Source organism: Mus musculus, chromosome 10, assembly GCF_000001635.26.
Source record: "Mus musculus strain C57BL/6J chromosome 10, GRCm38.p6 C57BL/6J".
Lineage (NCBI taxonomy): Eukaryota > Metazoa > Chordata > Mammalia > Rodentia > Muridae > Mus > Mus musculus.
The window spans coordinates 97,497,738-97,514,249 of record NC_000076.6 but is presented as its reverse complement, the minus strand read 5'-3'; the positions used below and the strand labels follow the sequence as shown (position 1 = coordinate 97,514,249).

At 37.9% G+C, this 16,512-nt stretch overlaps 1 protein-coding gene across 2 annotated transcripts in view; it reads right to left on the bottom strand.

Annotated features, from left to right (window-relative positions):
* The window catches only part of Dcn (decorin), a 38,664-nt gene that overhangs the window by 3,914 nt on the left and 18,238 nt on the right, over nucleotides 1-16,512 (bottom strand). For both annotated transcript variants that reach the window (NM_001190451.2, NM_007833.6), the window contains exons 4-7: nucleotides 7,544-7,757; nucleotides 6,434-6,547; nucleotides 4,192-4,285; nucleotides 513-651 (exon numbers count right to left, since the gene is read on the bottom strand). In NM_001190451.2, coding sequence (NP_001177380.1) covers nucleotides 513-651; nucleotides 4,192-4,285; nucleotides 6,434-6,547; nucleotides 7,544-7,757 — 561 coding nt within the window. The remainder of the gene's footprint in view (nucleotides 1-512; nucleotides 652-4,191; nucleotides 4,286-6,433; nucleotides 6,548-7,543; nucleotides 7,758-16,512) is intronic.

Genomic DNA, 16,512 nt, shown 5'->3' with positions numbered 1-16,512 from the left:
GGCTAACCAATAAGAAATATCTATTTTAGAAGTGAGTTTTATAAATTATCCAAGGTGTGTTTATTTTAAAAATTAAAAAATTAAACATGTTTTCTGCAAAAGAATGTTTATGTGACAATATTTAAAGTTCCTTTTTATGCAATGGCTTGGCTGTTGTATCCTCCCAAGTTCATGTTTTAAAACTTTCAATAACATGGGGTGCAGGATGGGCCTATGGAAAGTGAACAGTCACAAAAGGGATTGCTGCCCTACAGGAAGGCACTTTCTACCATGTGACATCAAGTGGTGATATCAGAAGCTCAGAGTTTGGGTGAGGCTCTCACCAGAACCTAGCGATACTGTTACTCTGATCTGAGGCCATGAATGCTCTCCAAACCCCCAACTCATAAGATGTTGTTACAATAGAGAGAGCCATGACGTGAATAACTTTCTGTCCAGAGTTCCCTTCCTCCCAGAATCACACTGGGAGGATTCCTTTCCAGATAGTCCTAAAAGGAACTGATTTGCTTTACCTGGATATACTTATGCTGTGCCAGCCCAGCAGGCACCCTGAGGAGTTTGTTGTTGTCCAAGTGGAGTTCCCTCAGATGAGGAACATTGGCCAGACTGCCATTCTCCATAACGGTGATGCTGTTGAAGCTCAATCCCAGTCTACAGAGAAGAACAGAAATTGGTGTGCACAGTAGTCAGGAATCCCTTCTTGTAGTCAGTACATAATTGAGCAACTAATAACACATTTATTGGTTTTGCATCAACTGTTGCTGTCAGAGTGTTTCTCTTTCAACCTTTCTGAGCCTAAGCAAAACCTTTGCTCCCTGTGTGTGCATGTGAGCACGTGTGTGTGTGTGCTCATAGGTGTGTGTGTGTGTGTGTGTGTGTGTGTGTGTGTGTGTGTACATGTTGAAGTGCAGGTCTGTTTGAGTGTGCATGGTATGGTAGATATATTGTGTGTGCATATGTTCAGGGGACTGATGTCAACACCGGATACACTTCTTCATGATTTTCCACTTTAGGTTTTGAGATGATCTTTCCTGAACCCTGAGCCCATTAATTTCTCAAAACTAGCCAGTCAGTAAGCTTTAGGGATTTTCTTTTCTCTTACTTCCAGAGTAAGTGCTGCCATGCCTAGGTTTTTACATAGGGAATCTGAATTCAGGCATAACTGCACAGCAATCATTTTGCCAACACAAACATCTCCACCATCCCATATCCCAAAGCCTATTCTTAACTCTCAGTAAATGCTCTACTGTTGCATCCTGAGAAGACCTTGGAAAATATAAAAGGCAGTGTTATGACTTGGCTACTTGGATACCTTTCCTTTGAAATAGCAATTTTTCTTGTAGGTTATCCAGTCCTATCATAGACTGAACATAGAATCTAACATATTAAAAAATAACCACGAATTGATTTCTACATGTAATAAACATGCAGATTTACTTGGTAAAGGTCAAAAAAGAAATAAGATTCTCTTTAGTCATTTTGGAACTGAAGCAACTGCCCCCATTTATCATACACATTATTCATAGAAAATTAAAGGAATAACATTCTAAAATATTAATAAACCTGCTTTCTAGAACAAGTAGTGGGATCTGTGTTGTATTAGATAGAACTTCCCCAGTGACCCTTTAATTGCACTCTGGATCAGCATGGTGTGAGTTTTGTTCTTTCCCACTCAGATATCTGACTCATTTCTCTGTTACATAAGTTTAATTGGGTTGAGCTCATGGTTTATATTTTTAAAATCAAAAGCATAATGGATGGGGATTCTGTGATATTAATGGGATTCCAAGCCAGTAGAAATTGGCTTGAAGGCAAGACTTGTCCATTAAACATTCTAGGGATAAAATCACCCAAACCAAAGAGATGTTAATCTATAGGGTAGAGAGCAGAAGGCTACAGAATAGTGAAAGAGATCAGACAGGTACAAAGAGACAGAATGTCTATCAAGCATCTTCACATAAAATCTGGAGATTGCAGAGCAGTTTCCCTACCCTTCAGGTAGGTCCAGGCTTGAGTCCTTTAGAACTTAGATATTGGCCTTACATAAGTAAATTCCCTTATATGTGGCCCTGCCTTTATTTTGAAATAATGATTAAAATGTGCAGATTTAGGGGCAAAGGTAGAATCACCAGTTATTTTCACTATTGATGATTAATTTGGCATTTTGCTGAGAACCCTACATGTTCCCTTCCTCTTAGATGCCCATCTATTATTTATGGCCCTTGCTTTTCTACTTCAGAATTATATCTCCTATACCCTGTGACATTCCAAGTCCTGTTTTTCAATTTAGCATTGGACTTTTTTTTTTTAACTATAGAACCCCAAATGACTTTTCCGAGATGAATGTTATTTTAAAGTATTTATTCATATATTCAATCACCCAGTGTTTTTGAGGTTCTATATGTCTCCATGGATTAAAAGAAACAGTGACAAAACTTGAAAACCATGTCTACTATTGCCAAATACTTCACCTAATAAAGGACATGATGACACACATGTATGTGAATGTCATTTATATATGTATGTATGTATAAATGACTATATGGACATGTTTGTTTCTGGATCTCTGTGTATAACAATCATTGTTATTTTACTTCAGAAAAGGAATGAGTGGTATCTGAGCATGGTCCTGATAATAAACTGAAACTTTGCCATGAAAACAATGTTCTTGTTTTCTTTTCACAGGTTTGAATTTTTTTTAAATTTTCAACACCAATATATTTGTTGTGTTCAAACCACTGAATAATAAGACACAATGGTTTGATGGCTTAATGAAAAGGTTTTTTTTTCCTAGATTTGATTATCAAAAAATGTATTTGATAAACTCAACTATTTAATAATTTGACCGTACAGATACAGCAATTATATGGAATTTAAAACATATTCATCAAGAATCTGACTTTTTATTGCCCTTTCCATATTTTATTAGAACTTTAATCTCCTGTTAATAAGCACATGCCATCAGTATGAGAGTTTGGAATGCCACAATCTATTTACTGCTTTTCATATGAGGCAAACTTCTTTTCTAAAGAAACATATATATTATGAATATTGCCATTCTTTGAACTTTAAAATATTCTCTTCTTATTAATCATCGTCATCATAATAACCCGAAAATAAGATCCTAATGGCAGATGTGTGTAACACGTAGTGCAACTCATCTGCCTCCTCTCGTATGCAGCTGGGGGGGGGGATTATTTAATAACAAAAATTAGGTGGTGTATGATGTAATACTACTGTGAAGATTTTTCTTTCAGAGACTCTGGTTAAATTTTTTTACATGGAACCTTTCTTATTATTTGTGGTACTGGGGAAGCAATTTGTAGCTATAATCACAACTGAATATATATATTTTCTCTTCATCATCTCCTGTTTCATTGGGATTGTACACAGACTCAGGGAATGGTACCTTGTATATTAACTTGGTTACTGATATCTCTCTAAGATAAAGAGATGTGCATTGTGTATTCATTCATTGGCCATGTTGACTTAGCATAATGCTACTGCAGAAATATTTCCTCTAAGAATATTCAGCTATATGCTCATCAAGGACAGAGTATCCCTTGATGACTACTAAACAAGATCACCTTATTGGCCTACTTTTTCTTACATAATAATCAAGTTTTAAACACAGAGAGATTGAAACCAAGTTAGAAAGCAGACACATGGTGATATACATAGTAAACATACAGTTAAGTAGGGCCACAAGATTTTTTCTTTCTTTTGTGAGACTGACATTTTCTTTTAAGCCATTAAGAGAATATGGGTTAAATAATTTTTGTTGCAGCTAGTCTCAAAGTAATATTTCAGTGCCCATATAATTCCTGTTTGAATATATTCTCAAACTTGGGTCAAACTGTTTACAGTCTTTCTTAGGTTTCTTTTTGATCACATTGAACTAGAATATATTAAATAGACATCTAAAACATGTTTTAACTGAGCACCTGTATAAAAGAACTATAAGCCATACAATATTCACAAAATATACAAAACATGTGACAAATTTTGTTGCCTACAGTAATTATAATAGTTCGTTGACTTTTATCAAGAATTCATCTGATAAGCTGGAGTTTTACTTAAAAGCAACAATAAGGTGTGATAGTTTTTAAAAATTGATAGAGCATTGTGTTTCTAACGTTGAATAACACCCTTCCCTTGGCATCCTTTGATAGAAAGTGATGGATTTCTTACTTAGACAAATTAATCAGTCCTTTCAGGCTGGGTGCATCAACCTTGGTGATCTTGTTGCCATCTAGATGCACTTCAGTGAGAGAAGTAGGCAGACCTGGAATAAGCAGAAAAAGATGCTGAAGTGGCCAACACACATTATAAATGCAGAATATACTCCAATGGGTACCCATGCTGTGAATTTCTAAATACCATTTCAAATAATTTTGGTCTTCATCTTTTTCCTTCTTTCTTTTTATAAAAACAATGCATACTTTAAAGTGATGTGACACTTTACTGTTTTTATCTTAGAGAGACATTGATAAGGTTAAGAACTGCCAGTATCATGGGATGGATTTTTGTGCTTGCAACTGCAGAACCAAAGTCAGACATTGACCTTCATTGCTCTCTCCACCTGTGTCAGTGAGCTCACATTGCTGTTATTATATAAACACATTCATGATGTAAAATCATGAAAAGGAGGAAGCCGACACTGGAATGCTAGTGCAGGGATTATGCACCAGTGTATCAGTTAAGTCCGTGTATAAATATACACAGATATTTTATTATAAGATTAATTCAGAATGAGAACTCAGTGTATCGTGCTGGTGTTGGCCTGTGGACAGGATGCCTTTGTGAGAGTATTTGATGCCTCTGCACCATGGCTGTCCAGCAATAGCTAGAACTTACATAGACCTATTAAATCCAGACTGTTTCCCCCTGAGAGGAGGTCCAGAGCCCTATAACCTGACATATGTAGAACACCTGGGCAAATAATTTAAAATTTAAAGGGCCCACTAAACTCTCAACAATACTTGATTAATGGTTGTGAATTCCGAAGATTTAGTAATGTAAGTAGTAAGCAATATTTAAATTTTTCATTTCTTCTTGCCTTCCAAAGGACCATGTCTATATATGGCTGTTAATAATGCAGAGTTCTGCTTTAATGAGTAGCAACAGCTACAAGAAAACAGTGAATTCATACCTACGGATCTAGTACGTGCCTGAAGGGAGGTTTTATTTAATTTATTTATAATTATTTAATAATTATTTAAGACACAGAATTGGGAAATAACAAATATTCAGAATAAGTATACATTTTAAGGTATGAATAAATATGTACTTACCTAGCTAGCTATCTTATTCATTAATCTATCATTGGTGCCTATCCCCTGGGCACCAAAAACACCCTCTATATAAAAAGACTGTACAGGTGGGAGTTTTAAAAAAGGTTTCTATGGTCTAATTACATTTAAGAGTTAATTTCTAAAAGTACAGTAAAAAAATCACCAATGTCTCCTGCAGAGGAGAATTTGCATCTAGTCCCAGTTTTGGAACAAGGCACCTGTGCTTAGGAGGTCTGGGAGGGGAGATAGGGAGGAATGTGGAGAGACGTTTGTGAGACTGTACTTTGAGGTTGGAGGAAAGTGACATTCAAGGCATGTTTTTAAAAATGTGGTTTTCATCTTTTATGGTTCACCAAGACAGGCTTCCATGGAGCAGTAAAAGCAGGTTTGAAGCTGACAGATTTGACCACTCTTAAATGGTCTGGCTCTGTTTGACAGAGAAACAGTATCTCCTTACCCACTCACATGTCTCTAGTGTACATTGATTAAGCTTAAAATTTCAATACATTTTCAAATGAAAATAGGAGGCATTATTAGTTCCCTACCTATCTATAACCCACATGCTTTGCTACTTACTTTTGAGACCCTAACCCTAAGAATTTAAGAGTCCTTGAACTCTCAAATTCAAGTGACAACTTGAATCAAAGATTGTGGTGTCTACATTCTTTCTGATCACCAAGATTCAGAAGGCAGTTAGATCTCCTTATTGAGATGCTGATGAATGGAAAGTTTTGCAGTGACAAGAATTCCCCATGGATTGGAAAACTAAGGTCACACTTGGCTCAATTTCAGAAATACTACCAGGAATATTTTTTCCTATTTTTTTTTTTAAACATAATATGAATGCACTTTCACTAACAGTATTTTTTTTTCTTTAGAAAATCATAAAGGCAGAATACAAATAGACTGTATCTTAAGTTCCCACTTAGAACAGATTTTACAGTGAGTCTATGTGTGCCTGCAGAGCCCAAGAGTCAACCAGCGTCTAGAAACACAATGCCCGGAATTGAGAGTTCACTGAGGATAAGGTTTGCCACATGTGTCCCAATTTAAACCTCCACAATCATTTATTTTAAAACTATCTCAAAGCTATTTGGAGCTTGATTTTTCAAAACATTTTTTGGAGAATTTCCTGTCACCTTGAGGGATCGCAGTTATGTTGGTGTCTGAGATGCGAATGTATGAGAGACTCTTCAGTCCCTGGAAGGCTCCGTTTTCAATCCCAGAGTTTTTCAGTGGGTTGCCGCCCAGTTCTACAAAGGCAAAAGGTGCAAAGCTGTTAGAGGGAGTGTTCGATGTCTGCCTGCTTCAGCGAGGATTCTAGACAAAAATTTTAGCTTCATTACTTCTTGATTGAGAAACCAGATGCTTTCAGAGAAGCATCAAAATACAATGAAGCCTTATCCCTACTGAAACACAGCCTGGTGTTATGGGATAGACAATGGGGCCATCACCCCAACACTAGAGAACTTCTGACAGGAAGTTCACCATTCAAGGGCAGCTTGAATCTCTTTCTATGCAATGAAACCATGTATGGATTAGTTAATTAACTAATCAAACGAATAATAACAAGTATAAAAAAAACCCAAAATCAATTTATTTATAAAAATAAAAATAAACAGTCAAGGAACTATTTATAATTCTTCCAGAAATGCTAAGAAGGTGTTAATAAACGATACTTTATGGTAGAGATTTTTCAGGCAATTTTCAATGTTGATAGAGAATTTAAAGCTATCATTTTGCAAGACAATTATGAATTTACATTAAATAATATTTCTGTCTCTGTCTCTCTGTCTTTCTGTCTCTCTGTCTCTCTGTCTCTCTCCCTCTTTCTCTCTCTTTCACACACACACACACACACACACACACACACACACACACACACACACCCCAAAACCTTACTTTTAGAGGGGAAATAATCTATAGATGTGTTGTGTTCAGACCACAATAAAACTCTGCTATAAACAGGTTTTCCCAAATCTCTTTTATGAAGCACTCTCTATGTTATATCCTGCTCATCTGATCAGATATAGTCAGTCTTCCCTCCATGCTAGATCATCAAGGTCAAAGAAGAAAAAGTCTGGCACAAGCACCTTGTCACTTTTCTTTGGGCCCTGAGACTGATGGTCACACAGCCCTCTGACACACAGCACTCACTTGGATTCATCCCCTTCCTGCAGTTAAGGATTCCTTGAAATTTCATCATGTCCCCTTGGTCCCGATCCTCAAGCTAATAATTAAGTCTGTACCTATGACAAGCACATTGTTCAGTCCATTGAAGTCGGATTTCCGCAGCTTGGTGATCTCATTCTCATGGACACGAAGTTCCTGGAGAGTTCTGGGCATTTTTTCAGGCAGTTCCTTTAGTTGGTTCTTAGACAGGTAAAGCCTTTCCAACTTCACGAGAGGTTTGAATGCCTCTGGACTGATTTTGCTGATCTTGTTGTTGACAAGGATCAAGGTCTGTGGAAATGGCAGAAAATAATATCTGAAATCCGAAGGCTTCCACACATATGCACATGACATATATGTAGCCAATTTATTCCTTTTGTCAAAGAGGTAGGAAATTCTAGAAAAACAATCAGAAGACCGGAAAATATATAGAAATGTGCTTCTCTTGTGTTGGATATGTGTGTACACAACAATATCAACCAACCAGACTACCCAGAGCTCCCAGGGACTAAACCACCAACCAAAGAGTACACATGGAAAGACTGATGTCTCTAGCCACATATGAAGCAGAGGATGGCCTTGTAGGGCATCAATGGGAGGAGACTCAGCTGTTGTTATCCTGTGAAGGCTCAATGCCCCAGCATAGAGGTGTGTGTGGAGGTGGGAGTAGGTCGGTGTGTAGGTGAGCACTCTCATAGAAGCATGAGGAGGGGGATGGGATGGGGGTTTCTGGAGGAGAAACCAAGAAAGGGAGTAACATTTGAAATGTAAATAAATAGAATATCCAATAAGAAATTAAAGAAACATATTTCAAATGTTTTAAAAAACTATAAGTGATGCTAAAGAAATCATCGGATGACGCCAGATTCTTAGATACCATCAATGCCAGCGATCTCATCTCCCCATCATCCAGTCTTCCTAAGGCTCAGAGTCAGTGTTTGGCAAAAGGGGGCCCAAGTCTGAGAACTTAAACATAGCTGGTGATAGCGACTGTACAGAGAGGGAGACTCTGCTGTCTTCCCACAATATGTGGCTTCAGGTAGACATCATGCTTTGGCCTCCTTTGTTCTATTTTTTTTTCCTGCTGTGCTCTGTGTAGAAAGGGCTTGTTAGATCTATGAGAACATTCATCTTGACTTTCTAGAGCAGTGGTTCTCAACCTACCTCATGCCGTGATCCTCTAACACAGTTTGTCATGTTGTAGTGACCCCCAACCATAAAAGTTTTTTTGTTGCTACTTAGTAACTCTAATTTTGGTACTGTTATGAATTGTAATGTAAATATCTGACATGCAGAATATTTGACACATGACCGCTGGAAAGGGGTCATTCAATCCTAGAGGGGTCTTGACCTACAGGTTGAAACCTGAATGATAAGCATAGTAAAGGAAAGAACACATAATCAGAAAATGATCCCACTTGTGAGACAGGCTTTGCCAATTTGGAAGATGTGGTGAGTAAGTGTGGAGTACTGTTAAACTATTTGGGACATTGGCCATGCGACAAAGAAGGTTCCAGGCTCTTTTGAGACATTGAAGTTCTGTGGAACCATTTCAAAAAAGTCGATGGTGCAGAGGTCTGTAATGATTTCTGTAATAATGAAAATGTAATAGTTCTGTGAATTTGGTACTAATGCTCTAAAAACTCAAGATTATTTCTTAGATAATAATGGAGCAAAACCAGCTTACCTTTGGACTCTTGAAGAGAAAACTTTGGACACTTCAGTTTTAATTAACTGTTTTAAACTAGCTGTGTGCCAATAATCATGAATGATTATTGTGTGTGTGTGTGTGTGTGTGTGTGTGTGTGTGTGTGTGTGTGTGTCCAGTGATTCAGATTATTTAAAGAAAAAGAAAACTTGATCCAAGACTATCCTAGACAGGCTTACTGAAACGTTAATTTTAAGTTTGTCTCTCTAATGACTTGAGTCTTGTGCTTTCAGATATTAATTATTGAAACTGGTTGAGAAAAAAAATTCTGATGACAAAATTTAGGAAAGATAATATAAAGATAACTATATATTTTATTAAGTGTTCATAAAAACGAACTGCTTCTGCTAGATAAACTTACAATGTAAAAAAATTAAAAATCATTTTAGAATTGACCTATAGTCAAAGCAATAAAGTCAATTTATAATAAGCTCTTAGACAACATCTTCATACATCAAAAGAAATGCAAGCATTTCCACTACAATGAGGAACAAGACAAAGATATCTACTCTCTCCATACCTGTGAAACATAGAACTTGAAGTCTTAGCTAGAATAACAATAAAATGTAAGATCAAGGGGGTTGAAATAGAAAGGGAAGGACCTTTATGAGCAGAAGATAAGTTTTTAACAATAAAAACATCACTAAGAAACTGCTACACCTGATAAACACTTTCAGTAAAATAGCAGGGATTACTTAACATTAACTCAAAAAAAAAAAAAAGATCAATAGTCTCTCTATGTAGAAATGACAAACATACTAAGAAAGAATTCATGGAAACAATACCTTTCAAATTATCATATATATAGGATATTTGAAAGAAATTGGAGAAGATATCAGAAGATCTCTTATGCTCATGGGTTAGTAAGATTTTTGTTGTGAAATAGGCCTCCTACCCAAAGCAATCTACAGAGTCAAAGCAATCCTCTCTCTTCTCATGAGAATAGTTCCATTTTCATAATCCTGCATAAAACTCAACTCAAAATGTGTCAAAGGCCCCAACATAATACCAGATACCCTGAATATGATAGGAGAATAATTAGAGAATAGGCTTGAAAACAAGACACAAGAAAAAACTTTCTGAAAAGGATGCTAATCAGTCTTACCAAGGCATTAAGACTGAAAATAATGGTACCTGATGAAACTAAACACTCTCTGTACAACAAAAGACACTATCATGTCAGGAAAATGGAAACCTACAAAGGGGAAAAAAAACTTGTCAATTATACAATAGACAGAGCATCATTAATTAGGAGATACAAAGAATTAAAAAAGAAAAAAAAAAAAAAAAACTGGCCGGGCATAGTAGGGCATGTCTTTAATCCCAGCACTCGGGAGGCAGAGGCAGGCGGATTTCTGAGTTCGAGGCCAGCCTGGTCTACAAAGTGAGTTCCCGGACAGCCAGGGCTATACAGAGAAACCCTGTCTCAAAAAAACAAAAACAAAAACAAAAACAAACAAGCAAAAAAACTGAACATGAAGAAAGCAAGTAACCCAATTATAATGGGGTATGGAGTGGCCATGGTGGTGCATGCTTTTAATTCCAGCACTTATGAGTCAAATACAAGCATATCTCTGAGGCCAGCCTGGTCTACAGAGTGTGTTCCAGTACAGAAAGAGCTACAGAGAGTAATCTTGTCTCAAATAAACAAACACACAAAAAATGGGAAACAGAACTAAAGAAAGAGTTCTCGAAAGCTGAAATGCAATGGTTGAGAAGAACCTGAAGAAATGTTCAGCATTCTTAGTCCTCAGGAAAATGAAAATGAAATCTTGAGATTTCATTTTACTCAAAGACAGAACGTCCAAGATTAATAAAACATATGAGATCTCATGATGGATAAGATGTGGGGAAAGGGGAAAAGTTAGTACTTGTTGATGTGAGTGTGAACTACTAAATCCACTATGGAAACTGTTGCTATCATCCCTCAAAAAAGCTGGCAACAGACCTACCACTAGATCCAACTATTATCACTTGTAAGCATATACCCAAAGGACTCTCCATTTTACTACACAGATACTTGCTCAACTGTGTTCATTTCAGCTCTATAACAGCCAGCCAGAAATTTGAAAAAGCCAAGCTACCAAGTTCATCTTCCAATAATCAAAGGAACAGATAAGGAAAACATGGTGCATTTGCTCAAAGGAATATTGTTAAGCTGATCAAAAAGATTAAATTATTTGCAGGGAAGTAAATTAGAGGGAACTAGAAATAATCACCATGTCTGAGGTAACAAAGATACCAAAAGACATATATGGGTTGGGTTTTTTGTTGTTGTTGTTACAGATGTTATGTTAGAATCCAAGACAACAAATACCCCAATAAAAATGGGGTACAGAGCTAAACAGAATGGCTGAGAACCACTTAAAGAAATGTTCAAAGTCTTTACTTATCAAGGAAATGCAAATCAAAATGACTCTGAGATTCTATCGCATACCTGTCAGAATGGCTAAGATAAAAAGCTACCTCAAGCCGGGTGTGGTGGCGCACGCCTTTAAACCCAGCACTCAGGAAGCAGAGGCAGGCGGATTTCTGAGTTTGAGGTCAGCCTGGTCTACAAAGTGAGTTTCAGGACAGCCAGGGATATACAGAGAAACCCTATCTCGAAAAAAACAAAAACAAAAGCAAAAGCAAAAACAAAAACAAAAACAAAAACAAAAACAAAACAAAACAGAAAAGCTACCTCAAGACACAGCTATACCAACCCTGGGCATATACCCAAATATACTCCACCATACCAAAAGGACATGTGTTCCAATATGTTTTTAGCAGTTTTATTCATAATATCAAGAAACGGGCCATCCCACATATTCCTCAACTGAAGAATGGATACAGAAAATATGGTACCTTTATACAATGGAATAAAATTTATCTATTAAAAATGAGGACAGCATAAAATTTGAAGGCAAATGAAGAGAATTTGAAAATATCATCCTGGGAGAGATAACCCAAACCCAAAAGGATATGCATGGTATGTACTCACTGATAAGTGGATATTAGCCAAAAAAGTACAGAATACCCATGATACAAACCACAGGCTCTAAGAATTTAAACAAGAAGGAAAGCACAAGCAAGGATGCCTCAATCCCACTTAGAAGGGGGAAGAAAATAATCATGGGAGGCAGAGAGAGGGAGGGTTCTGTGTGAGAAAGGGAGAGGGAGGGGAAAAGTGGAAAGGGTCAGGTATGGTGGAGACAGGAGAGATGGTGAAGACCTTCCTCTCCAGAGGGCCAGGAGAATAAATGAAGCATGCAACTGCTGGGGGTGGGGGAGAGGAACCTCTAGCAAGTCCTAGAGATCTGGGATGTGGTACCTTCCCAGTACTCCATGTGAAAGTGCCCAAAAGTGGGGATATGGAACCTGATGAGACAGTAGTTAGATAGGACCCCCAATGGAGGAATAGGAACATCAGCCCACCTACAAAATTTTGACCCCAAACTGGGTCTGTCTAAAAGGAATACAGGGACAAAGATGCAGCAGAGACTGAATGAATGACTGACCAAATGACCAGACCAACTTGAGACCTATCCCACAGGCAAGCACTAATCCCTGACACTATTATTGATGCTACCTTGTGCTTACAGACAGAGAAGCCTAGCTTAGCTGCACTCTGAGAGGCTCTACCCAGCAGCTGACTGAGACAGATGCAGAAGCCCACTGCCAAATATTAGATGGAGGGCAGGGACCCCTATAGATGAAGGGGAAGGACTGAGGGCCCTGAAGGAGATGGTGACCTCACAGTAAGACCAACAGTGTCAAGGAACCTGGACCCATGGGACCTCCCAGAGACTGAGCCAACAACCAAAGATCACACAGGAACTGGTCCGAGGCTAAGGCACATATGTAACAGAGGGCTGCCTTGTCTGGCTTCAGTGAGGGAATATGCACCTAATCCTACAAAGACATGATTTTCTGGGGAGCGTGGAGTTATCCTGGGGGGATGCTACCCTCTTATATGCTAAGGGTAATGTTGATGGGAAAAGAGACTCTACAAGGGGCAACTGTGAGGAGGTCAGCACTTGGGATGTAAAGAAATATAGCAGTAAATCAATAATAAAAAAGACTTTTTTAACAGCTGTATGGAAATCTAACATAGTAGAAGCTTCCCAAAATGCATACAAGTAAGAAAATAATTTAAATGGGCTCACCATATAATATCGGTGAGAATGTTCCAACTAAATAATTATGTTACCAAGTAAGACTCTGTGTCAGGAATTGTGTGGAATAATTGACCCAAGGGGTCCCCGCATACACACCAAATATCCATCAGAGAGTATTGCCAAGGTCATTGGTCAGCTTCCACAATGGGAAGTCCCTATTCCTGAAGATACCACTTACTATGTCATCAAACATGGAGGAAAAGTACTGGTGCCCAAATAAATGCTTTTCCTCTAATGACTAGCAGGCTGTTGGAGGAGAATGCAATCATCGGTGTCACCAATTACAAACCTATGACCTACAACAAAGACCTGCCTAAAAGAGCTATTGATGCAACAGTCCCCTTCCATAAGAGAGATTTTGAAGCATTCAGCCCTAATTGGGATGTCTTTGGCAACCACAGCCCTCCCCAATACTCAGGGATCTATGTTTTAAAATGGAGGAAAAATTGCAAGAGTCAAACGTGGTGAGTGACTCCAAGGAACAGAATCTTCTAGACACAGCAGAACTGGTAAAGAAATGAACTGAAAGAGACTGTGATGGTACTTACAAGCGGTGCACACATTCAAACCAGACCCCCCCCCCAAAAAAAAAAAAATTACTGAGAAATGGAGTGAAGAAAAACTCCCACTCTGACTAAGAAGCTATTTGCTATTGATACCTGCAAAAGAGAGGGAAAATCATTTTTGTCCAATGGAGGGTCACTAGATATAACAATTATATTCCAGACAGGCTCTATACCCATGAGTACCTGGCAGCCACCACAAAACAGATCCCCTATCTTTTGTTTTATTTGGATTTTCTATCTTTTGTTTTATTTTGATACTGTTTGTCAGACTGCTTTCTTTCTATTTATGTATTTTAGTATCTGGTTGGTTTTGTTTTTGGAGGAAAAGAGAGAGAGAGAAAAAGAGAGATATCATGAAGTTGGGTAGATAGCGAAATGGGTAGTATCTGGGAGGAGTTGTAGAAGAGTAAAAAAAAACCATAATAATAAACTATCATATATTTTTAATTGAAAGTTATTTTAAAGAAAAATATCAGTGGAAAGAGAGGTCCATTGGTCGTGCAAACTTTATATCCCTCAGTACAGGGGAACACTAGAGCCAAGAAGTGGGAGTGGATAGGGGAGCGTGTGTGGGACTTTTGGGATAGCATTGGAAATGTAAATGAAATAAATACCTAATTAAAAAAAAAAGAAAAATATCAGTGATGTCTTAAGTCAGAAGAGTACAGAAAAGCAAATTGCGACATTTGTTGATACTAGAGATTGTAGAACCTTAATTTTACACGAAACCCTTAAATTTAGGCACCTAGTTTCTGCAGCCTTAAATGCCAGCCATAGAGGATAGAAATGAAATTTTGACATTGTTCAATGTATGAATTCCAGTTTAAAAGGCCTGGTTTACTCTATTGAATATTGAAATATGACTTTTAGTGCTTTATACATTTTTCCCCAAAAGACCTTTATGTAGGGCTTCTGTTCCAAGAGTCTTATTGGACTCCATCTCATAGCTATGCTCCTGAGTATAGAAGGTCAGCTTCTACACTCAAGTTCTGGCTCTTATGTGCTGTGTGAAATAGAAACCCACCTCCCTCTGCCTGAGTTCCTGTATCTATAGAGCAGGATAGTAAAACAACAGCCAAAAGGATTAATTACCTTAAGGCCTCCTGGGATGGAAACCTACACACCTGTAATACTGTGAGTGCCACACAGACTATTTTTTAGTTTTCAGTGGCTGACAATTTCTGTTGACTTTTATTTTAAAACCCCTTCCTTGCTATGTCTACAATGCCGCAATTTGAAACGAGCATAAGAAACATGGCTCTAGACCAAGGTATCATTGAGAAGAGTGTTGTTCAGTTTCCATGTGAATGTTGGCTTTCCATTATTTATGTTGTTATTGAAGATCAGCCTTAGTCCATGGTGGTCTGATAGGATGCATGGGACAATTTCAATATTTTTGTATCTGTTGAGGCTTGTTTTGTGACCAATTATGTGGTCAATTTTGGAGAAGGTCCCGTGAGGTGCTGAGAAGAAGGTATATCCTTTGGACACGCAAACTGTATATGCCCCAGTGCAGGGGAATGCCAGGGCCAAAAATTGGGAATGGGTGGGTAGGAAAGTGTGGGGGAGGGTATGGGGGACTTTTGGGATAGCATTCGAAATGTAATTGAGGAAAATACGTAATAATAAAAAATATTTTTAAAAAAGAATAATTACATAGCACCTTGCTCCTGAAAAAAAAGAAAGAAGGAAACATGGCTCTATTATTACATAAAAGTTGTTCATTACACGTGCATCTATACGTACATATGGTCTACGGAAAGCTATTAAAGAAATAACCCACTGAGTTGTAAATGAAGATAAAAAATAGGGCATAAAGGACTTCTCCCTGCTTAGACTTTTCTATTTTAATCCTAACTAAACTTTTGTTTCTTTCCTCCCTTGTCATCCCAACACAGTTTTCCTAACCAAAATTATAACGTCTTTTTGCATAATAACAAGGAAAGAAGGAATAAAGAATGAAAGACTGAGAGATAACTAGCCGTTTGGCATCCCTGCATGATCACAGGTTCTAATGAACTCTCCTCTTCTTCCGATGGATACTTTGAAGTAGAAACAGAGGCTCGCCAAGATGAAGAACGCTTCACAAAACTTCCAGAAGGAAACTTACTTATAGAGAGAACGCCTGGCATCTGTGGCCGATTTAAGGAGAGCCTTGCAGAAACTGGATGTCTTTCTAACCCAGGCTCAGGACCTTTCAAACCCAGGCTCAGGACCTTTCAAACCCAGGCTCAGATTACCCTTGTATTGTCTAAAACTTGTAACTTTCCTTCCCTAAAACCGGCAGATTTGGAATAAAATGTAGGCAAAGTAAGTTCATATTTTAGTCTGTATCAGTTCATTTAAATGGTACTCGTTCTTTATTTTCACTTTTCTAAAATTGTTTTAGCAGCGACTTAGAGAGTCAGAGACAAATATTGCTGATTTTGCCAACAACTCTGCCACGAAGCTTTGATGAAAGCCATGAGCCAGGCGGGGTGTGGGACTCAGGCATCTTAGGAGCAGTGCTGCAGAGCACTCCAAAAAGCGCCTGGCTCAGGCTCAGGTCATTTCCTCATTCAGGCATACCTTTAACTTTCACTCAGTCTTTGTGACATTTTATTCTCTCTCTC